The sequence below is a fragment of the Malurus melanocephalus genome, unplaced genomic scaffold (genome assembly GCF_030028575.1).
Source record: "Malurus melanocephalus ecotype Western Australia unplaced genomic scaffold, MMel_1.1 scaffold_441, whole genome shotgun sequence".
NCBI lineage: Eukaryota > Metazoa > Chordata > Aves > Passeriformes > Maluridae > Malurus > Malurus melanocephalus.
In genome coordinates this window covers 128,026-151,321 of record NW_026623673.1, presented here as the reverse complement: position 1 = coordinate 151,321, position 23,296 = coordinate 128,026, and the positions used below count along the sequence as shown (strand labels likewise).

The window sequence follows — 23,296 nt, the reverse complement described above, 5'->3', positions numbered from 1 at the left end:
ATACATTTCTTTGAAAAGTCATATTTTCATTGAAATAATACTGGTGAGAGTACTTCAGCTCTTGTTTAGTAAATGAGTGTTAGCATTGAAGGATTTAATGGCCCTGGGGAGAGGTTAAAGCTCTTAAAAGTTCCTTTCCAGGTTTCTTAATATCTGAGGGGCTTTAAGTGCTGTAATTTATTTGTAAAGTAATAAAAATAGTTCTAGGGAAATTMTCAGGTGTTAAACTTCACAAAAATATGCTGCCTATATTCCCTTTCTTTACATGAACAAAAGAAAATGTTATTTTGTATGGGTGGATTAGACAGATGTAAACATAAATTACAGACCCACCTGGCTTTTTACTATATATGTATACAAGGGAAAAACAACTGTGGCATACAATACTGGCTTTTATTGTCTATGTCTCTGTGACTTACCTTTTATTCTCCTTCCCCAGCCTTCAAAGAAGACTCATAATTTGAGGACACATGATATTCAGTTTGTTATTTGTGAGCTACAGAGAGCTTTCTTTTGGCAGCAAAAGGAAACAGAGTACCAAAAGCAAAAGAAGTATATTAATCATGTCCTTAATAAAATTATTAAGTGCTAGAAGGGAAACTGCTGATTTCTTTTTATTTTTTTTTTAAATCAAACTCATCTGCACTAATCACTAGATTAAGAAACATTTAAACTATTACTATCATCAAATGCAGTTTCAGAGGAATGAAAACACTTCGTGAAATTACATTAACTGCATATAAATCTGTTTGGAGGGAAAAAAGGGATAGGAATCTTTCAATGTCTGCAGATCAAAATGTACCTTCTCCCCCCTTCTAAGSAGCATTTTGGTTTGAATTGATTTTACTTCAATTCATATAATCCATTCAAAGGAAATTTTATCTCTTTTTTTTCTGAACTGAATTTCCTTCACACAAGGGCTTGAAAAATTTCAGATGTCATCCCTAATGGAAATGAAACAAATTTACACACAAAAAATGAGGTTTTCATTCCCCATGCATCCCTATTACTGAACCCTYGAAAACCTGAGAGTAAAAGTGCTTTCCTTTTAATTACAGATGTTCTGCTTTTAGCAGCACTGTCCCAGTGTCTTTGACTTTGTCCTGGTTTCAGTGTGTATCTAGGTGCTCAGCTTATCCAACTAGTTTTGCCTTCCCGGTACCTGCAGCATCACTTGCTGCACTCTGGCCAACAGCTGCTCCCCTTCTCTGGCAATTTACCCTCACTGTCCAACTTTGGACTTGCTCCCCACCAAAATACAAAAAAAACCCACTGCTGCAGCAGCATGGGCCAAGCACAGAGCGATCACAACCTTCAGCATTGAAAGAGAAAAATAGCTTCGGCTTCGAAATTTTACAGAACACAAAAACCAAGTGGACAGGGATTTGTGCAGTGGAGATGAAAAGGTAGAGAAAACATTGTGGCTTTGGTATAAACAGGAAAAAAAAAAGGCAACGGAGGGAATAGGAAAAAAACTCAGCTCTATGCAACAGAGGGAATAGGAAAAAAGTCAGCTCTACGCTATGTGAAAAAAAAGGAAGGAGAATCTGGCTTAGAACAGATCACCGATTTTAAATTTCAGGTTAGTCTCATGCAGCTTTTATACAAATTGTATTACTAGCAAAGCCCAGCAACTGATCACTCTTTCCTACTGTTTTATTTCCATCAGCATACTGATGGAAATTGCGTGTATCCCTGCGTGGGCAAGCCCCGGAGAAAATAATAAGAGATGCAGAGACAGAGAAGACTAATTTTCACCTGGGAAAACATAACCATCTTCTTCTTCCAATACTCTTCCTCTTCTGCCTGTGGACCGTTGTGTTACTATAAAGCTGCTCAGGCCAAGAAGCTTTGTCAAAATAACATGACTGTGGAGAAATAACGAGAAACCATTCCAGCAAAAATGGTGACCACCAGCTGTGCTATAAGAGAACCCAAAGCATTTTCTGTTCTTACCTTTTCTGCATTCATTCTCACCAAGTTGACTTTTTCTGTTATTTTAAAACAAACAAGTAGTCTATCATTACAAAATGGACCAGTCAGCCAAATGGTGTGGTCATTTTTTAGGCAAGAAACTGAATCTTTTCCAACATAGTAAGTTTTGTAAATCAGAATAACAATTCACCCTTCTCTTAAGACACCTACAAATGTACATTTGTAAATGTCAGTTACTTGTTTTTGTGACTGCTCCTTCACCTCCTAGCTCTGGGAAGAACTGATTTTAGGTAATATTGAAAAGATAATGAAGAAAAGCCTAGTCCAGATTTCCAGGTTCAGGCCTGTAACCCAAGATACTGGTTTGTGTGGTTATCTGAATTGAAGYTTGGCTTGCAGTCTTGAAGGTTTACTTTCACCATCAGTTTCCTAACACAGAGCATCCTCATACAATTTAATTTCTGCTTTCAAAACAGAAACTCGGGAGAAATTATAAATTATTTTGAACACTGGAAGGTCAGCAGATTTGCTCTCTGGTCAAAAGTGCATTGCAGTCCTCTAGACAATACAAACTAATACCTAAAACCAGTAAATACAAAACTCTTCAAAGTCAGGTCATTGCAGCAACATCAAGCAAATGGAAGAGATCAGCAAGCTTCCACAAGCAAAGCTTTTGGACCACAAAAACTTAACACTGGTGGTGGTGCACACTTCTCTCCATCTCATCCATTTTGGATTAAACACAGATCACCAGTGATCAGTGCTATTCCCTTTCTCATCACAGGTCCTGGTAAGATGATGCTATTGCCTGAGTCCTTTTCAAGGAATCAGCACCAAAACAAGGTGCTTTCCTATGGGGCTGAAACAGTGTGAGCGCTCTTCTACCCTGTCCCAGAGCTGTGACCCTGCTCCTCTGAGAGGAACTAAGATGGGGTCTCTGCTGGAGCTCCTCAGCCATCCCCATAAAAGGACTGCTGGCATGTTTATCAAGACTCAAGGTACCAAACTGGCTGTGACAGAACTGTCACTCGGCAAAGTGGCCTCTCCAGAGCTCGAGTGCAGCACATCGTGTGTCTCTGCTTCACTGTTTTCCTGGAACTAAACCCAGATCACAGTGTGCACACAGATCATCTGGTCACTTTCTTCATATGCCAAATTAGGCAGAAAAGAAATGTTACACTCTGTAACAGGTAAGCAGATGGAATTAGAGACATCAGCATCAAGGAGCAAAAGCATGCAAATTCCTGTATATTTATTTTTCAGAGGAAAAAGGCAAAACACAGGGAAAAGAAAAATATCTAGACATTGTTTACAAAATCTAATCAAATGCAATATTAAAGAACGTGAGTTTGAACAAAACTATCAGGAAAACCAGAYGTTATACTTTCAGCAACATACCTCCACCTGCTATGTCACACTTAGGGCAGGATTCATGGCATTAAACTTGAGCATCATGGAACTTGAGCTGAGGAACAACCTTCTTCAGTAATCAGTGGGGAGTCACAGAACTGTCCCACAAGCATTTCACTGCACCCTGAAYTGAGTGGGGTGAATTGTCTACAGGTGGTACCTCCTTTACCACTGAYGCCTAGACCTCCAGCTGCGGGGTAGCAAATTTCTAGATGCACATTAACTGTGTTAAAGCCAGCTTGTAGTGCACATTATACAATGTTTCTGCCTTTATGTTCAGGACAAAAGAAAATTCAGGCTTGAAATCCTTTTTTTTCTTTTTGCCTGCCTTTTTGTGTCTCAATTTACCAGTTGCACGTTACATTACAATGCCCTTTTTACACGACCCACATTTCYTAACAGAACACTCACTAAGCCCTCACTGAAGGTGAAACAGAATTTCACATGCTACTCTGGAAAAGGTGGCTTGACTGGGGAGGTTTTTTTGCATTAAGCTCCAGCAAAGAGGGGTTTATGTGTCACACCAAGGCATTAGTGGTTTCTCGCATGCCTTGGGTTGGCATTGGCACTCCTGATCACAAACACACAGGGAGCATAACGAAGCTGTAAGTGCAGATCTGAACCTGTGAAATGCTGAGCAAGTTCAATCACAGCTGACTGCTGTGGGCGTTGAGGGGATGCAGAAAGAAGCAATCCATGCTTGCAGGATCAAACCTCAGCCACACAACTCAACTGCAAAGAACATGACTAAGAGTCACTAAAAGCAAAGCTTCTGTCAAAGTCCTCTGTGGAAAGGAAATGGTTTAAGGACTTACCAGGCTGACTTCAGTATTTTTAGTAGAATTTCAGTGTATTTACTCTCTACCATATTTTAATTCAATTCATCAAATAAATATTATCCATGAAACATTACACACCTGTGGATCAGAAGTTGTAAAGGTCAACCTTTTCAAATTATGTTTCAAGGAAACCTTGGCCTTTTCTAAAACTGCAGATCTTTATACATAACCTGCTTCTCCTGTCTGCAAAACTAAAAAGAAAACAAAAACCACAAACCAAAAAAACCCTACCAGAAAAAAAAAAAAAAAAAAAAAAAAAANAAAAAAAAAAGAGGGAGTTTGGTAAAACCAAAGTCTCCATTCATAAAGTTTCCACCTTTGAGCTCCCTGTGGGCTGCCTGCCTGCCAGAATGCTCTTCAGAAGCGAGCCAGTGGGGTACACAAGGAAGCAACAGGAGATGCTGCCTTCCCAAGGAGAGACAAGGGACAGGTAGAAAGAAAAATATTTTTAAAGTTCAGTAGGCCAAACTTTTCTTTCAATTAAAGCAGCCTAAATCTGATCTAATCCTGCCAAAGGCAATGGAGTTATGCTGGATTCACACTGCAGGAATCTGAAATCAGAATTTGGCCTGCCATGTTCAAAGTCACAAGGACCTCTTCCCAGTGCTCAGGAGGTCTTGTGGCAGTAAGACCTTGTTCAAAGAGGATGTAAAATGTCACCCTAAGTGTGAAATGATGCAGCATTTGTGCACTGCTTCCAACTCTTGCACAGACAGCATATCCATGCAACACAGCAGGCAGGAGAGCATCAAGATGCAGCACAGCTGCCTGCCTGTCCTCCAAGGCAGAAAAATTTCACTGTGGGTGGACTGGGGCAGCACAACTTCAGCACAACTTCAGCACATGTGCAATTATTCAAGGAGTGAAAGCAAAAAAAGGCCTGAGATTATTCAGTGACTATTTCAGTTTAAAGGTTGATATGAGAAAATAACACTGCATACTAACTGTGTGTAATTTGGCAACTGAACAGTTGGTCAAAGAGTGAGAAAATAATTTGTTAGCACCTTCAATAGCCTGCACTGGATTATTTACTTGCAAGGTAAATAAAACAGAATGTGCCTGAATTTCTCATCTCACTAGATCTCTTTCTGAGGAAAAGCTGCCAGAGTGGCCAGGTTAATTCTCACTTTTCATTCAATTAGGCATGATTCTGCCTAGTTAAATGTCTCAGATTCATTTAAGTGCAATCTGTAAAAGAATAAAGGCTGTTGGCTTGTCTCCCTATTTACTTCTTTGGGATGCACAAAGAATGGTCAGGAGGGTCTTCTCAATAAAAGGCTTGGCCTTGACTGCCTGGCTTCAGGCCTGCAGGGAAAAGGAAAGCCAGCTTCTCTCATGTATTCCCACTGGCCCACACTAGCCCAGAGGCCACTGTTATTTAGCCACACCATCTGGCCAAATGTACGCTTAGGTGTGAATTGCTACATGTCCTGCTCCTGAAAGGTGGAAGACTTGTATCAGGTCCACCWGCACTCCATGGAGGCTCCACTAAGAGTTATCAGCTGGCCAAACACGCTATTCCCTCTCTGCATCTTGTCCTGCTCAAAAGCAGTAGCAGGATRGCTTGTGTAGTAATTCCTCAGAAGACTGGCTAGGGCCTGGGAAAACAATGAAACGTCAGTGGCACAAAGGAATGAAGTAGTGCAGTGGAAAAGGGAACGATTTAGCTGGACTGGTTCAGACTGGTTAGTCACTTTAGCTAACACCTATTTAACTTCAGGAGCTAATGAACACTTTATAGAGAGGATGGCTTTATTAAAGATTCAATTATATTCCAATTAAGATGTAAGAGCCATATTAAGCATCCCTGAAAATACCACAATGTCCTCCAGCTGCACGCAGGAAAAAAACCCAGGCTCTTCTAAGGTAAAACACAGGCAAAAATAAAACCTAAAAAAAAAAAAGAAAATTACAACTGGCAGGGGCTCTTTACCCTTCCCAAGGAAGAAGAAAAGGGCTGATTCTTTTGCAGGTATCTTCTACCTGCATCTTTCTCTCCTCAGTTTTTCTCTGTTGAAGGTAATYCCACATGATTAATAGGCTCCTCTCAGAAGTGCTACACACAGTTAGCTCTTTTAATCTCTCTTTGAATCTGAAGCTGTCTAATCCCCCAAGCCTTCAACCCCGTAAGACACCACCTGAGGATCAGGGAATAAGATATTTCTCTCTGTTTTAAGTTTGAATCTACAGGTCGGCAGTAGAAGGAAGCTCATTTAAATTTACCTTATCTGCCATGATCATAGAGGAGCCTCCATGGATGCCCAGGATGGGAGTGAGGGTCTGGGCAGAGATGAAGTCCAGGATCTGGGCGATGGCTTCCTGGTCTGTGTCATCAGCAAAAACCACCCCTTGAATCTTCCGGTCTGACATGAGGTCACAGATGCGGGTGATGATGCTCTTGGGATCTGTCTCATTCATGGCCACCAGCTCCACCCGAGGCACCACTGAGAGGTGGTGGAAGTCATCTTTCTCGTGGGCATCTTTGATGGCCACTTCGTCTGAGGTTCCCACCAGGATGACTGCAATGCCAATGCTCGGGTGGTTTTTCTGGGCATGGGCCCCGCTCCCTGTTGTTGCGAGGACTGCCAGCACCAGCCAAAACCTTGGAGAGTAGCACTCCACCCTGGGCCTCATCTTCAGCTCTCACACTCCCTGAGCAAAGAAGAAAAAAAGGAAAGGGGGAAAGTAAAACAAAGTGATTAATTGACAAGTCAGTCATGCACTCAGCCTTCAAGGCAGATCCATTGATCTTCCTCAGCCACTAGCTCTCCTCCCAACAATCCTTGTCTGATGCCTTTGGCTACATTCAAGGCTCTGTTAAAGCTGGGGGGTCAGACCAGTCCAGCCCCTACTTCAGAGTCTGGAATCACTTAAGAGAACAGCTGTCATCAGAAGATGGGATCATGTCATCTCTCAGGTCCCATGTCACTCTGAGACCCAAGTCAAAAGTGATAGAGAATTGTCCTTTGACAGCTGATCAGCTGTCTTTGTGAAATTAATTGCTTATGTCAAGCCCATGTCTGCCCTTTCATCAACACAAAGGAACGACTGTTGCTTGTGATCAGTTTGGACTTGTGCTGGAGGTACAGGCAGGGAGAGTGAGGAGACCAGTCAGATAAGTACTCCCTTTTCCTCTCTCAGCACAGGCCCCCCAGAAAAAAAAGTGAGCACAAATGGGCAAGGTTACTGGATGTTTATGTATGTGTATATCCATTGCATACAACCTTCATACCACCGTCAGGACACACACAGAGCCAGGCTGTGGTACAGTCAGCCACATGCTTTCCACCAATACAAGATTATTTTTTATTTTTAAAAAAGACAGGAATACAAAATTTCTCAGTGGTCATGGCCAAAACTGGATCAGGACCCTCCAAGTCCATACAACAGCTGTGGTTGCACAGAAGCAGAAATATCCACAGAGCTTACAATGGCTCAGCCTCTGCTACTACAGCCAGACATGTTACATAGATCTTCTCCCTGAACACGTCTACTCTACTTGGTGACCACAACAGCAGAAACAGAAAAACCCCATGAGGTCATCTCTCTAGCCCTGCCTGAGTGGGACAGTTCCCTGCGGGACTGTTCCTAGCTCTTTCTTTATTCAGTCTGACTTTAATAATAGTTCACAGTTCCACAACACTTTCATCCTCAAGGCACTTCACAAACACTGATGAACTCATTCTTACAGCACCTATGGAGCGCAAATACCAGAGACAACAGAGCACTGTCCCCCCCATCTGCCCACCACCCCTGTGGAAGACTGAACTGCTCTGCGTGCCCACCCAGGGCCACACTGATGTCCCAAGGAGATTCCAGGTATTTCAAACTAGAGACTTCCCCCCCCCCAACACAACAGGTCCCACTCAGCTACTCATGCCCACAATTCTGTTCTTCAGCAACCAGGTATACTTAAAATAAATACACCAACCCTGCGCTTCTTTGTGCTACACCTCTGGTCTTGAGTGCTCAAGAACAGGACTCTTCCATCCTGTTCATTGCTACAAATGCCTCTATAAAATGAACAGAAAGCCACAGCAGAAGGGACAATGCTGGCAAAATTTTGTGGAAGCAGGAAGTCCACAAAACAACCCTACCTGACACCAGCCACCAACAGGGAAAAGGCCCAAGAGGCCCCATCTTGTCCTACCCAGGAAAACACAAGCTCAGCACCTGCTCCCTCATTGTCATGCTAAGTAGAGAGAATATATCCYGCATTTATATCACCAGATAAATAAGCAGATAATAAAATAGATAATAAATATGCACCAGAGGAACCAAATCCACTTAAGAAGCTGAAAGGGACTGCGGGTGTGAAGCACCAATCGATTCTAAACTCTCTGAAGGATTCACTTTCTGAGAGATGCTCACAAGGAGAACCAAGAGACTTTGAGAGTTTGGCAAAATGAACAGTTAACTTCATTCCAGTATGACTGTTATCCTCCAATTACGAGTCASTAAATTAGATTCCTTTACAGTGAAATGCAGTCCCCATTTCTGCAATGCTTTATTAACTTTARTGCACTCTATACACTCTCTGTCTCTCACTCTCTTGCTCACTCACTTAAATGCTATATTTGTTCTCTTAAAATATGTCTCCTGCGCTCCCTCTGCAACAACTCACACAGYATATTCCACTTGGTTAGGCAATGGCTAGTTGTGATGCCCAGGGAGGAGAGTGTAGATTTTTTCCAATCCGTCTCCCACAAGAAATGCTTTCCAGGGCCTTTCAACCCAGGGTTCGGACAGCATTCACTCAGGAGCTACAGACACAGTCATGGCAGCCTCCACACCTAAGCACAAACTTCTCCCTGYGGGAAAAATGGCAGCCAAGAAACCCATTCCCTTCTCTTCACCTACATCAAAACCAATAAAGCTCTAGCATCTACCTCCAAGCAGAMGAGAGCTCAGATCCTGAAGAGCACATAGATGTCAATCTGTTGGGTCTGTAGCTCATGCAATGTGCCCCACTCAGACACATTATTTCATTCAARGAAACATGGAGTTATCTGTACAGTGCCAGATCCTCAGGCTTTGGTCAGATATGCAGCGAGCAGCCAGGGCTAGGAAGAAACTAATACAAAGAGGAGGCTGGCTGTGTGTCAGTAGCCAGCTTGCTGTCTCCAGGGTGGATCCTCAGCCATAAGCCCGCCCTGGATCAGGCAGAGCAATGTGTTGTACCAACCAAGACATGTCTSTCTCCATCTCTCACTCACACATAACACATCCATCATGCTTGCTGTGTCCTTCAGGTGCTCCATGGGCAGTCTGTGTGCCAGACAGCAGTGTGCTTCTGAGGGAATAAGAGGTGCCAGGTTCAGGCTCGGCTCCCTCATAGGATGGGAGCTGGGGATGTTATAAGGCAGGAGAACATCAATATATCACACCCAGCCCAGGACTGAGCGTTGTTTTCACCACTCAGCTCCCATAAGGCAGCATAGGGGTSAGCTGCTCAAAGACTAAAACAGGGGGGCTCATGGTATTACAATCCCTTCCCTRCTTGGGCTGACTTGTGTTCACATCAGTAGCCATTCTTCACACATCTGCTCACATGCATGTGCTGGTAGAGAAAGGGACAGACATCCCAACACCAACATCACCTCACTTTCCTCCTCTGGCCTGGCGTGCTGCAGGCCCCTTTTGAATGTGTGCTACTAGAGACAAGGCAGGGGTAAGCCACCAGAGACTTATTATCAGATTAAGAGGACCCCATAACTATTGCGAAAATGTGTTTCTGCACACAGAGCAACAAGTTTTGTCCATGATTACTACGGTGTTCAAATGCAAACATTCAAGGTACTCAATCAAGAAAGCACTGGAGGCGGCACAYGGATCTCCTCCTAGGTGTGTTCCTGCTTCCAGCGAAGAAGAACCTAAAGAAATTCGCACCTAAAGAAATTCATAAGCACCTGACAAGGCTGTACCTGTAAAACAGGGCATTTACCCTTTGTTGTTATAAGAAATTTTAATAATTTTACAGTATAATTTCACCAGTCAAGAATGATTATATAAACATGCAAGTACATTTTATTACTAAATATTTCACACAAGCAGGATTTTCCCTTAGAGGTGCTGGGGGTAACACAGTGTTTGAAGTATTTTCTGTGATTATGGCACTCCAAAACAAGTTTACTAAATCCCATACTCCAGACTGATACCTAAAAATCCTTTACACATTACTGCACACTGTTATATTGCCTCTTACTTCCTAGAAAATAATATATGGGAGGGCCATTAGATGAAGTGGTTTTACAGACACATCTATATTTAGGTATAAACATGCCAGTAAAATCATTATACCTCYACAATCTCATTTTACTTACCAATAAAACACATCGACCATTGTAGAGGAATGCAGCATCTACTCACTGCAGAGCAATGTTACACAATCACTTTCAAAATGGGAAGGGAAGGCTAACTTCTCCAATTGAAAATGTTAGAGGAATGTAGGTAGTCAGACAGTAATTATTCTGATTGGAATTTAGCCAGGACCAAAGGTTACATTGCTTAAAAATATCATGAGAACCTTACTTGACACTGCACTTTTACATGGATCAGACCTAAGATAAGTATTAATAGAAAATTATTAGGCTGCACAGGCAAAATACAGCTCAGCATTAAGGGATATTTCTGGATGATATTTCAAAATACAGGGAGTACACAAATAGGTCACTGTGCATTCAACCAGGCTAACTGTAAACAGACTACTACTATTCCAGCAGTGAAGAGCAAAGCCAGGCAATCTTTAGGTCAGGTAAAGAAACTGAGGCAGAACAAGGGCTGGTCACAGGTTTTTGGGGGTCGTTCTCTTGTGCGCTGACAGTGGTACCTCCTCCTGCTGCAATCATGCCATCTAAGTAGCCTGGCACAAGACAACTGGAAGGGCGTTTGCAGGCTCCTGAAACCCAATCTTCACGCTCGAAACAGCAAGAGGAAAGGAAGCCATGTGATACTGCAGCTCCTGACAAAAAGCTGTCTTGAAGGCAGCTTTCCTAATTAAAGAGAAGACAATGCTTGGGACAGGGGACTGAACAATGCCCCTAGCCACYAGCAAAGGGAACTTCAGAGGGATATTGTCTCCATGTGGGAGAATGAAAAGCCTACCTCCAGCCTCGCCCTCCATGCTTCCTTGTAGGGCCACAAGGAAGTTCCTGTCCCMGTGTTTTTTTGGCTCTGCTCACTCAGAGCTCTGATGCTCTAAGCACTGTTTAGACTTCAAGCCACAGAATTTGAATTCAACAGCTAATTTTAGATCTGCACTGACCGCAAGGCTAATTCCCAACCCTTTTCTCATCACTAGCACAATTCCACTATGACCATCCTCAGTCCCATTACTATCTAAAGACAAGAGCCTGCCAGCCCCAATGTGACACAYCAGCTTCACCCTTTGACAGCATCTTAATTCACACTGCCTTCATTCCTGACAGTTTTCATAGTATCAGACAAAGAATCCAAAAGTGATTCTTATGTTTCAGACTCTAGTTCGGGGGTAGGAAGAAATGCCTCTTACCTGTGAAATACGTTACAAACCTGAAGGTGTTCTGGGCCTGTATCCAACACACCACCAGAGAACAAGGGCACTACAAGGAGCTGTGGGGAATTCAGCGTTGCACTAGACGTGCTACTGSAGTCACACAAGGAAATGCAAGTACATCCAGATCAAAGAAGAACACTATTTCTGTATTTATGAATGACAGAAGACTGGTGACTATTTGATCTTTTTGTCTACTACCTGCCTTATGGGCAAACTGCAGGACATGGGAAGACCCACGCAAAAAAAAAAGCAGCAGGACAGACTGGAACCTCATCAGCTGTTACTCCTAAGTGCTGGGATTTAAAGCTATAAATCACACCACAATTTACACATACACATACACATACACATATCTCCAACTCTCCGATTTTCGACAACCCAATTTTAGTTTAGGACATCCTCCCACTTCCATGGTTACTCTGCCATGTAGACATGCTACACATTGTACACCTCTGAAGAAGCATTCCTCTTCTTCTAAGACTGCTTTAATTATTCTCCTACCACACCTTCAGCCCAGGCTATTTGTACAGTGACAACTCTTGTGCTGCTGTTTCCCATATTACTGCTCACCACGTAGGTGACATAAGTGCCCATAAATCTTCCTCTGGCTCACAGCCCTGTTGTTCCAGGAATTTTGTCAACAGGCACAAAGAAGAAGAGSATGGATCTGGGGCACAATAGTTGTGTCTTGAAAGTGCCTGAACACTTCAGGTGCTGATAAACAGAATGAATGATGCTGCAGGAAAATCTSCATACATTCAGAGCAGAAAGATGGCACAGATTAAAGACAATGAAAGGTGCCATACATAGTGGCGAATGCAACAATCCAGCACCTGAACCAAGAGGGTTTATTATGGTGATCCAGAGTAAACAGCCCCCCATTTCAGTAGTTTTCGATGAAAACTGGTATGGTTTAGTTTATTTTAACTAGCTTTGAATATCACTTATATTAACATTCTGAGCTATAAATGCTCCTGTGACAGTGGCAGAAACATTTCTCCGAAGCCTTTTGGGCAGGTYTACTTTCTGTTCTTCACAATGACTCTCTCTCCAATATATACCATTGTCCAAGCCTGTAATGTCCCACAGATCCATTTCTATCTAACATACAAAATGTTTTCAATTTTCCCTTATTTCTCCCAAGTCAGCCTTGTTCTTTTGGGGAATGCACCACACACCCCCAGCCAAAGCCTTCAAAGCCCTTGGAGCTCTCTCCTCAATGTCAGCTCTCTTTCCATAGGCACTGGGTGGAAAGTAGCACATATGTTTACTTCTMTTCTCTATTTATTTAATTCAAAACTGTTCCTTCTTTACTAAACCAGGCACAAAGTTCTCCCTGACTTGGACAGTGTTAGATACATGAGAGGCTAGCTTGCCTCTGTCTATCCAACAGGTGTATCCTAGAAYAAGGTGCTTCCCCTTCGCTACCCCATGCAAAGGAGAAGAGCAATTCTCTCCCTGCTCTTAAGGCAGTACAAAAAAGGCTTTGATCATCAATTAGACCCATATCATTCCCAATAGATGAAGAACTATGTCTCATTATTGTAAGCTTGCCCAAGGGTAAGTTCCCAGTGTCCTTCCCACTTCCTCCCACCCACATATTTTACATATCACGGGTGATAGCTGATAAGCCACAGCCTGTAAGCTTCTGTTGAGACCAATACCAAATGATTCATAGAAATCAAAAATTAAAATCCTCTGTTTAATAGTCTTGCCCTTCCCCCAGTCACTTCAGGATTACTGTCTACAGGACCTGCTTTAGCGCGCTATCTGCTCTGAAACAACTCAAACAATAAGATTACCACTGCTAGGAGATGGCTCACATTTTGAAACATTACCCTAAATTCAGCCTAAATTTTCCCTTTGCTCAGCTGTCCTGTAACTTTAATAATATCTCCTTCATTCAGCCTAAACCATTTCTCCCTCTCAACTCACCGTTTCCACKGTGAAAATGCTTGTCAGTGGTTATCTGATCACCCCTTGAGATTTTCCTCTGCTGCAGCAAAAGTTCAGCTGTGTTTATTGCTCCTCATAAATTGAGTCCCCTTGGATCTCCTCAGGATGAGCGAGGGAGAATGAAGGAAATTGCTGGGCGAGAGAGCAAAGGAGTGGGTCTGACCTGCTTACCCAGACTGGCACACACATGCAGAGCTGCGGGACTCAGTGTCACACACACAAAAGCCATTAAGACAGACAGCAGGTCAGTCTGGCATTGCCCAGTGCCAACTTCTAAATGCCAGAGCATAGAGGCTTGGCACAGCCACTCCTCTCTGCAAGCCTGGCTTGCAGAGCCAGGCTAGAGCCACTATTCCCCTGCCAGGATCTCACCCTTCCCCCCRGCATCCCACTTAGAGAAGTTTAGAGGGTTGAGACAGGTCCTCCCTGCCAGGGACTGAAATATCCTCACCACCTGGAGGGTTCAGTTGCCACAGCTGTCACTCCATGCATACGAATGCTCCACTTGAAACAAGGGTTTCAAAGCTTACAAGGCACACACTATTTCCCACCTGCAATTGTTGTCTGCCCCACCTCAGAACTGGATCTGGGATCAGAGCGAGACCATCCAAATCAAGGGAATGCTGCTGCATGCTGTGGAGGGGCCCCTCCACAGGATTTCAGCATGGTTGAAAKCAGCTTTGTCTCCTGAAGTGCAAGACTCCGTCTCAACGGCCAGCAGAATGCTGCACAGGGCTAGACTGGGTTTGCCTTTTACATGGAAATGAAACCCTTTGAAAATCCATTGGACAATCCCTTCCTTTCTTTCTTAATTCACCACTGCCAGTTTTCATTTCCAAGCAGGAACTGACAGCACATTAATAATGAGAATATTAAAGACCACAATTTCCAAAAGCTTGGGATTTAAATACCTCCGATCCATTAATATCCAGGAGAAACACATTTTAACTTCACTTGGATGGTTTGGAAAAGCACATCCTTGGCATTCCTCATTATCTGATGTATTAACTTGAGGTTTCCTGTTGAACCCTAATCAGCTCTGCATTTTGTGCATTGACAGACTGATACACTTAATTTCAAAATTTAAAAAACAAGGAGAATTTTCATTTCCAAGGATGGAAGGGCCTTCTCATTCCCCAGACTCTCTCATGCACTTCACTCAGTACCTGCTTGTTCTCTGCATCATTTCCTTAAAGGGAAAACACAGAGCAGGTAGACAGAGTCTGTATTGGCTCGTGAAGGCAGCTGCCAAATCCCACATCAGTGCAGATCCCCATTGGTTAYTCAAAGTCTCACACGAAGAGACAGTGCTAAAGCATTTGGATGCCAGATGTAAACATTGCAAAAGCCAAATTAGAATCACTTTTTAAAACATACCATAAGTGGGAAAGAAAATACGATATTTCYTTTTTTAGGCCAAAATTGAGGGATTCCTTCTTCTACAAGGCTGAGAATTCCAAAAAGGGCAGCTGAGTCAGAGGGAAACAGCCTCCAACTACATTTGCACTTTGGACAGAGTAATCCTGTTTGCCGCCTGTCTTCTCACATATAATGTATGACACGGCATACAGTTCTAAAACATAAAACTGTGCATGCCTTAAGACAAATCTTCATGGGTGCACATTTTGGAACCCATGCAGTAGGGACACGCTAGGAGAAAATATGTACCACCTCTGCTCATCGTGGCACTGCTACAGCAAATCTTAAACAGCCCTAAAGCAGTGCCAGCGTTCAACAAGCCTAATCAGACTCTCATGAAGGTGTTACAGAGAGCAGAAATGGCAGAGAAGGTGACTTGATGCCTGAAACATCAAGATGTGAGGACGACAAAAGAGCTGCTAAGTGGTGGTAGTGGAGTGGAGAGAGATGCATCCTGTGAGCTGCTCCAGGACAAAGCTGCGGTGCTACAGATGTGGATGGGTCACATTTCACAATCCACCAGCATCCCCCAGCAGCCTCAAGGCCTCTTGTTCTCCACCTGTATGTAGCATTTTGGAAAATGAGGTTTAGTCACCAAGGGAAAATGCCAGCCTTGTTTGTGAGGTGGGTCAGGGGATCGATCTGGACGTGAAAGGGATTGAGATATGGGTTTAGCATGTGAAAGAGGCATGCCACAGTCACTGAAGGTAGGAGGAGTCAAAGGCAGGTTCTGATCAGGACACTCAAAATTATAGAGGACTACCCAGAAAACTTTGTTTTGAGTCTCCTTCCTTSTATGTGCTTCCCATTGATCCCTCCCTTCTCCTCACCCTGATTCTTGTTAAAGAACTTTCATGTTCCTGTTATCATTACTTATTGAAAAATAAAACTAAGTCTACCCAGGAGAAATAATAAGGGAAAACAATGTGTGAGATCTGAAAGGGTGCCATTCAAGCTCTTGGGAGCAGTACACTCACAATCCAGAAGCATCCAAAAAACCACTTATTCCTTTAGAGAAACTTGTTCCCTACAATAAATACTAAAGCCAGGACAAAGGGAGAGCTGAAACTGCAAAACAGATGTTTTTCTGCAGTCTCATTTTATTTCTCCTTTTCTTCTTTCTAYTTCCAACCCAACATTCTTCCCTTTCCCTAACTTTCTCTCTCTRAGTTCAGTGACCAGTAAGGGACCAGCCATCAAGCAGCTGGATACAATATGCTTTCACAGTACATTAGTGCTGTGCACCAGACCATGCTGTGCCTGCAATTGTATGACAGGTCAGGACCAATTCATCTTACTGAGACCTTCAATCAACAGTGTCCAAAAAGCTCTCCCGGTTGGAGGGACCCAGCCCAGCAGCCACTGACCTCTCCCTCTGCTCAGCACTCGATCATATTTACAGAGCTGCAGTGACGGAAAGGTACACAGGCAAAGCTACGTCTGAACCACAGCTCATCACTGGCTGTTCATGCTTCAGGGACAGGGATGGGAACACCCATCCAGTGCAACCAAACAGACTAGATTTGGATCAGCTGAATGCCATTTCCATGCATTTTTTTTTCTCTRTTGTTTTCTCCAGCCTCTCAAATTCATTGATGGTGGCTGCTTCAGCCACCTTTCCCAGCAGCTCACTCAGCTGTTCACTCCTTCTCAGGCCAATGAATGCACAGGAGGTGGTACCAGCCCATGTCACCTCCCAGCCCAGCTCCACTACTGACTTCCTCAGGTGCAGCTCAGCTCCCTTGGACCACATCTCATCAACAYAAAAGTCACTACAGCTTACATTTGCATCAGGAAAAAAAGCATTAGTAGGAGGAGTAAGAGAACATGACCAGAGTGCAAAAATTCTCACAATAGTAAATACCAGTAAAAAAAAAAATCAATACTATGGACAAACTGTAGCCCTGACTTATTTATGCTCTGAGATCAGTTTACAGTTTTAAAATAGTATCAGAGGATTTAGTTAAAAAAAAAAAATTAAAAAAAAACAAAAAAAAAAACCAAAAAAAAACCCACCAAAACCAGAATTTTAATATTCCCCATAACTTCATTCAAGCTACAGTGTATGTTCCTACTCTACCACCCTTCTCAGCTTCCTCCATCCATCATTTATCTCCAAACCATTTTTTGTCTTTCATGGCTCCATTTCTCACTTTAAGCACTATCATATTTCTGGTCCATCCTTGTTACCTCTTAGCTCACTTATCTTCCCACCATTCATTTTCTGGCTTTAAATCTTAAAAGCATGGAGGGAACAAACTACAACAAGTGAAGTCTTGTTCTAATTCTTCCTATCACCATCTAAAACCAATAAGCATTTTTTTTGAAGTGTAAACACTGTTGTTTTTCTTTCTCATCCTTTTCCCTATTCATCTCATCAGAAAGGTGGAGATGCATCTTCTCTGCTTTATAGAGTTAGAATGTTTAATTATTTATGGTATTTAAAGTACTTTTGACTCTCAAGCAACAGAAGCTACAGGAGCTGAGATTATTATTATTGCTTTCCACTGCACTTACCCGAAGGCAGCAATGTCCTCTTGTGAGATCATACCCAACATTACTCACAGAATCCCAAGAGAGTGCATTAAAACCTGTATGTCCAAGATTTTCAGGACAATAAATCCTAGTTCAGCTAGGAGCAGAGAGAAAGGAAATCCTGTAAAACCACAAATACTTGGCAGCTGCCAAGCTAATTCCTGATACTCAATATCGACTTTGCCACATTGACTCCAATTGCAAAACACTGCTGATCTGTAGTTTCTGATTAAACATGTTAGCACCTGCAGGTTTGTTAAGCCTGTGCTCACAAAAATATCTGAAATACAAAAATATCATGTTATATTACACCTAGTCCCAAGCAGCTTTCTTGCTGGCAAGGAGGAGCAAAATCAATGCGGAGCTTTGGTGAGGGAGGCAGAGCTGCAATGGGCAGCCAGCCTTCAGCACCTGGGGTGGAGCTGCAGCTCTGTTCAGCACCAGGACCCATCCTCTGGGCAACTTCAAACTAGATCCAGAAAASTCCTATTTCATCAAGAGATCTGCCCTGGAGGTCTGACACAGATCCAAGAGGTCTGGTTCCAGCAGATCTTGGACAGTGGAAATGTAAAGCCCAGCTGCATTTCAATTCACTTGCAGAAATTCGGAACAGGAGATCTCCTAGGCATGGGTCTCCAGAGTGGAGAGCCTGGATTTAAACTGATCCAGGGCAGGTGGGCACACCAGAGTCACCAGGCTTTATAGTATGGACAATAAGTCTTCAGAGCTCTATTTCACTCCTAAACAAATTTCGAGAGCCTGGAGACCCCAAGAGTCCTGTCTGGACCTCTCATGTGTGTCAGAGGTGCCAGAAATCCGGGATTCATAGAGYAGTTCTCACATGTAATCCTGAGGCACTATGCCCTTAGACCAGGCCATGAGTTACAGTGGCCCACAGCTAGAAGCCCTGGRAGCCAGGGTAGGAAATACAGCCATGACAATTTCACCACAGTTAATCTGTCTCTTTTACAGGTACCGCTGAACTTGCAGTACCCCAATATTTGCAGGGAGAAGGAGGGAATTTTGGCATTAAGTTTGGTTTCTACTTCTGARAGTACTTCCCCTGTCTGGAAAAGTTTCTTGCACCCTGGAGGCTTGTGATTCTGTCAGATCTCACAAACTGTACTGCACTGTACCTGAGCACCTGAGTGACACCTGGGGAGAACACAAAGGATTTCGAGGGGTTCTGGCAGCTGCAGGGTAGTTGTTGTCATTGACAGAGAAACTGCTGTGCTTTGGGGGATTTTTCTGTTGAGCAGGGACAGATGATGAAGGCTGGAATAGTCCTGGAGCCAAGAGAAGAGATATCAACCCTGACGCCAATTCCTCTTTCAGTTCTTATCACTTCCTGGGTTACACTGCCATAACACAATGTTAAAAGATTCGTGCATTACGACTGCAGAATWAATTATAAGGTAAAATAAGGATATGTATGGATTTCTGGCAGGCACACATGGTATACATTTGTTTATATATAAATACAACAGTTTTGTAATTATTGTTTATTTTTATATAAATTTAAAGGGTAGATAGACACTCCATCTCATCTTTAACCAGAAGACAGGCAGGCATTTCTTTGAAGGTGGAATATAGGTCAGAGAACCAGCTCTTTATCCCTCTTCTGTCAGATCTGAAATGGCACCAGCTCCCAAACATACTAAATCCATGTATTCTTGAAAGTGGGAAAATTCAAAAACCATCCTGGGACAGAAAAAGAAAAGGTGGAGACACCATTCAAGTTGCATCCCTTTTACATCTAGGATGGCCCTGGAAGGAAACCAGCTTCTTAGCTAGCTTAGTTGCTACACCAGGAGTCAGCACCCAGCACAAAGCAGCTCTTCTCCCTCCCAGAAGTTGTTTTTGGGGTGGAAGGAAGAGGCACCAGTGAGACAGTGGGTGGAGGTTTGGGGGATACAGTGTCAGGGCTGTCTTAACACTGCCCATCTTGAACTGCTGTAGTAGACTGAGGTGCCAGTCCTGCCTTCTGAAGGRCTTTCACACAACCCTGGGGTTATAGTGGCAAATAACCACCATGTTAAAGCAGTCAGTTTAGCTAGGTCTCACCGTTGTTTGTACACGGCAGTACGAATATTGACACCCTCAACAGCCAAAGATCATATACTGCAAATATTCCCCATCCCCAAAATGGTGTAGATAAAGCAAACCCATTGTCTGTATGAACTGCCTCTCCGAGTGCCTTGAGCACACCACTCATTCCCCTGCAACCTCTTGGGGCTATGATCACTTTGGGGTTTTCATCTTTCTTTTTCTTCTACTCAACAAAGCTTTGATTCTTCTCCAGGCCAGATCCAGGCTGCAGCAAAGTGAACTTTAGCCCCATGGAGTCCCCAGTTTAAAAAAAAAAAACGGTTTTAAATATCAGCCCTTAGACACAATGCTTGCTTCCTGTAAAACCTCTCGGACACAGCCCTGGTGTCCAGTTCAGGATGACACCGTGGCAGGACCTTGCTTCCAAGCCAGGAGGCATTTCTGCATGCAGCCAGGTCAATTGTTATGTTTATGAAGATGCCAAAGTACATTAAAATTCTCAGAGGCCTTCCCACTATTCATTTCCACTATCTCTATGCCAGAGGGATGTAAAACCCTTCTGATTTGATGTGGCAGCATCTGAAACCTACTTTGCACAGGTGTTAGCACCTTTGTGAGGCACTGCATACCACAGGAGGGGGTTCATGATCTACATACAGAACACACATCCTGAGAGAAACCACTCCTAGTGATATTTGTCTCAGAGGAGAAAGGGAAAAGCTGGAACAAATAAGACACTTATGCATTATCAGGTGACTACAATGAAAGTGTTGTTCTGGGATCCCCTTCCTCTTGTTTATCTTCAGRGCCTGCAAAGATTCAGGACTCTCCACCTCCCTGACCATATTCCTAGCATAGCCCAGTCACTGCTTCATCCAKAGGTCAGGGATACTTCAACAAGACAAAAAACAATACCCCTTTATCCTTCCTTCTTTCCCAATTAAAGAGATCGGAGGACTTAACAGAGCACAGCTGAGCTCCCAGCCCTGGAGCTGAGGTGGTCGGTGGGCAAGCTTGTGTAGCACTTCCAGAGGAGTCATTTACCCAGGCTGGCCTGGCATGGAGTAAGGAACCATCCTCTCCAGATCCATCTGCCTTCCAGCTTCCCCTCATTATTAAAATTGTTATTTATTTATAAAATGCAATTGCCTAAAGCATATATACAAAAAAAACCCAACCCCAAAACAATAAAAAAAAAMCTAACCAAAAAATACCCCAAACACAAACAAATGAAAAAAACACTACCTCAAACCCAAATATCAGATACCCAGACATTAGGGAAAGAAAAAGCACTCCAGCAGTGCATCAACTCCCCAAGGGAGGTACTCAGGTTTGAGTTACTGCCAAGATGACATCTGTAGGGAAATAAGCCACCAGATGCAAGGAATGGACTGCAGGGGCCCAGAGCAATGGGGAGGGGAAGAGGGAAAAAAAAAGAGAGCGAGTGATAGAGAGAGGAAATAAATCAAGAAATTAAGCAGTCTGGTTTTTTAATCACTAGCTATTCTGTTTTACAAAATTTACAGGTGTTTTTCACTCCCTATCTCTGCTGAAGCAGTTTCACCAATGTCCCAGTACCTGCTTCAAACCATCTGGCTTGCCATAGCCCAGCTCAGCAGATTTGCAGCCAGAGAGGTTTTTAGTGCCCATTGGATCAGAGCAAGAGACACCTTCTCCAGCTACTGTGATCTGTGGGTTCCCTCACTTCTTCCCTCTACCTAGAGGGTCACCAGTCCCCTCATAAAAAAAAAAATAACCTCATACATATCACAGGTTTCAAGGCAAGGCATCTTCCCAAGCATCCCTTTGGTAACATCAGTCCAGTCTCCCTCATGCCTTCAAGCCCACTGGTGTGAAGAGGGGKTATGTCCCATGCCAACAGAAATGTGAAATGAAGAGGCTGATGTTTCACCAGATGGCTTTGGACTTGTCACAGCAGGAAGAGAAGCATGCTCGAAAAAACTGGTCCTGGCACTAACCATCATCTCCTGGACTGGTAGTGCAGGACAGCTGGAGCAGCTGGGGCTGAGCACCAGATGTGAGATGATAGGAATGCAGAGCAGCAGTCACACAGGGCAAACAAGGAGGCAGAAAGAACCACAGGCTCCCTCTGGGACTGCAATGACATGTTCATCAGGCAACACATTTAGAGCAAGAGCAGTGGAAAAGATGCATGTACCAAAGAGTCAAGGGAGCAGGGTAATGAAAAATCAAACCATCTGACCACAGCTTACRACGAGCAGCACCAAAGCAGGGCAAGCAATGGGCAAAACAAGGGCAAGGTCTAGGGAAGGCTCTGCAGCATAAAATAGGGAGGGCACCAGCAAGCCTACAGAGCTCTTTAGCCCAGAAGACTTTACCATCCCCAGCGCAGCATCAGCCCAGAACAACCACTAGTGGCAGTTTTAATCCTTGTTTCACAGAGCCCCTTCTAATGGGCTCTCTCCTTAGACATCATGCCTGAAAACTCAGATGACCACCAGACAACTACACCTGTGAAATCTTTGAACATGTGAAACCTGTACCTGTTGTCCAGCACCTGAGGCAAGCAAAGGAAGGTCCTCATCTTTCCCCTACTCTTTGCTGTGCTCCAGGAGACAACCCTCTGCCATTACAGAAAATACCACATGATGCTGAAACCTCACGCACAGATATTCCTTTCTTTTTTTTATAACCTTCACTGGATTTTTGCTTTTGATGACSCTCATCCCAGGGTATCAGCCAGATGTCAGCACAGCTGACACAGTAGTCTGCTGCAAGCTGACAACTAGTGGGACAAGGGAATCCCATGGAGATTGATGTGACCATGCTTCCAAGTAGATGCCTGAACCCATACACCCTYTTCCTACAAAAGCTGCAGCCAGAAAGGGACTAAAAGCAAAAGGGCTGCCCCACAGTCACAGTCCCAGAGCAACTGCAGATGTGCTAAGATGAAAGTAGAGAGTTCTTGCAGATAGAGCTGCATCATGGAGAGAGGGATTATAGAGATGCTTTGCCTTCTCTTGTATTTAGGTGTTTCCCACTCCCCAAAAGGCCCATCAGCCTGCACCCTCCTCTAGCAGTGCACACTTTTTCAAGGAGYTGGGCATGCACAGTTAGTTAGTGGCAGACTCTCCACCCCATCACAGACTGATATCCATTCCAGGTGGAATGCACACACCCACATACCCATGAGCAGTGAACAGAGGAAGTGGAGAAAAGCTCAGGGAAAGGAAACAGCTGAGCAGAGAAAGGGAAGACAAGAAGAAATGTGAGAATAAGAGGGATGGTGAAAAGAAGAGATAATAATGGGAGAGAAAGTGGAGAGGGAGTTACTTTGCAAGCGGTAGCTAAAAATCTCCCAATGTTTATAACAAATGATGCATGAAATACACTGTCAGAAACGTGATGCCCAGAACCTATTTCTGCTTAATTTTTAATCTGATTGGCAGGGAGCTGTTAAAACATCAGTGTCTGTATCTCAGGCTTCTACAGAGCAACAGGTAAAGTAAATACAACAACATCAATGTAGTGATTCACCTTGGGTGCCACCAGGCTTTCCAACCCACAGCACTGCCCAGGGAAAAATGTTTTCAGTGKATATTAGCAACATCAGAAACAGGCTACAGGAAGGGTGCTG

General features: G+C 43.6%; 1 protein-coding gene across 1 annotated transcript in view; it reads right to left on the bottom strand.

The window, feature by feature from the left end:
- GRIN2B (glutamate ionotropic receptor NMDA type subunit 2B) overlaps window positions 1-23,296 on the bottom strand; it is a 200,620-nt gene that overhangs the window by 158,876 nt on the left and 18,448 nt on the right. The window contains exon 2 of the mRNA XM_057380256.1: window positions 6,408-6,836. Within this exon, the coding sequence (XP_057236239.1) occupies window positions 6,408-6,818 (411 nt within the window). The 5' untranslated portion in view covers window positions 6,819-6,836. The remainder of the gene's footprint in view (window positions 1-6,407; window positions 6,837-23,296) is intronic.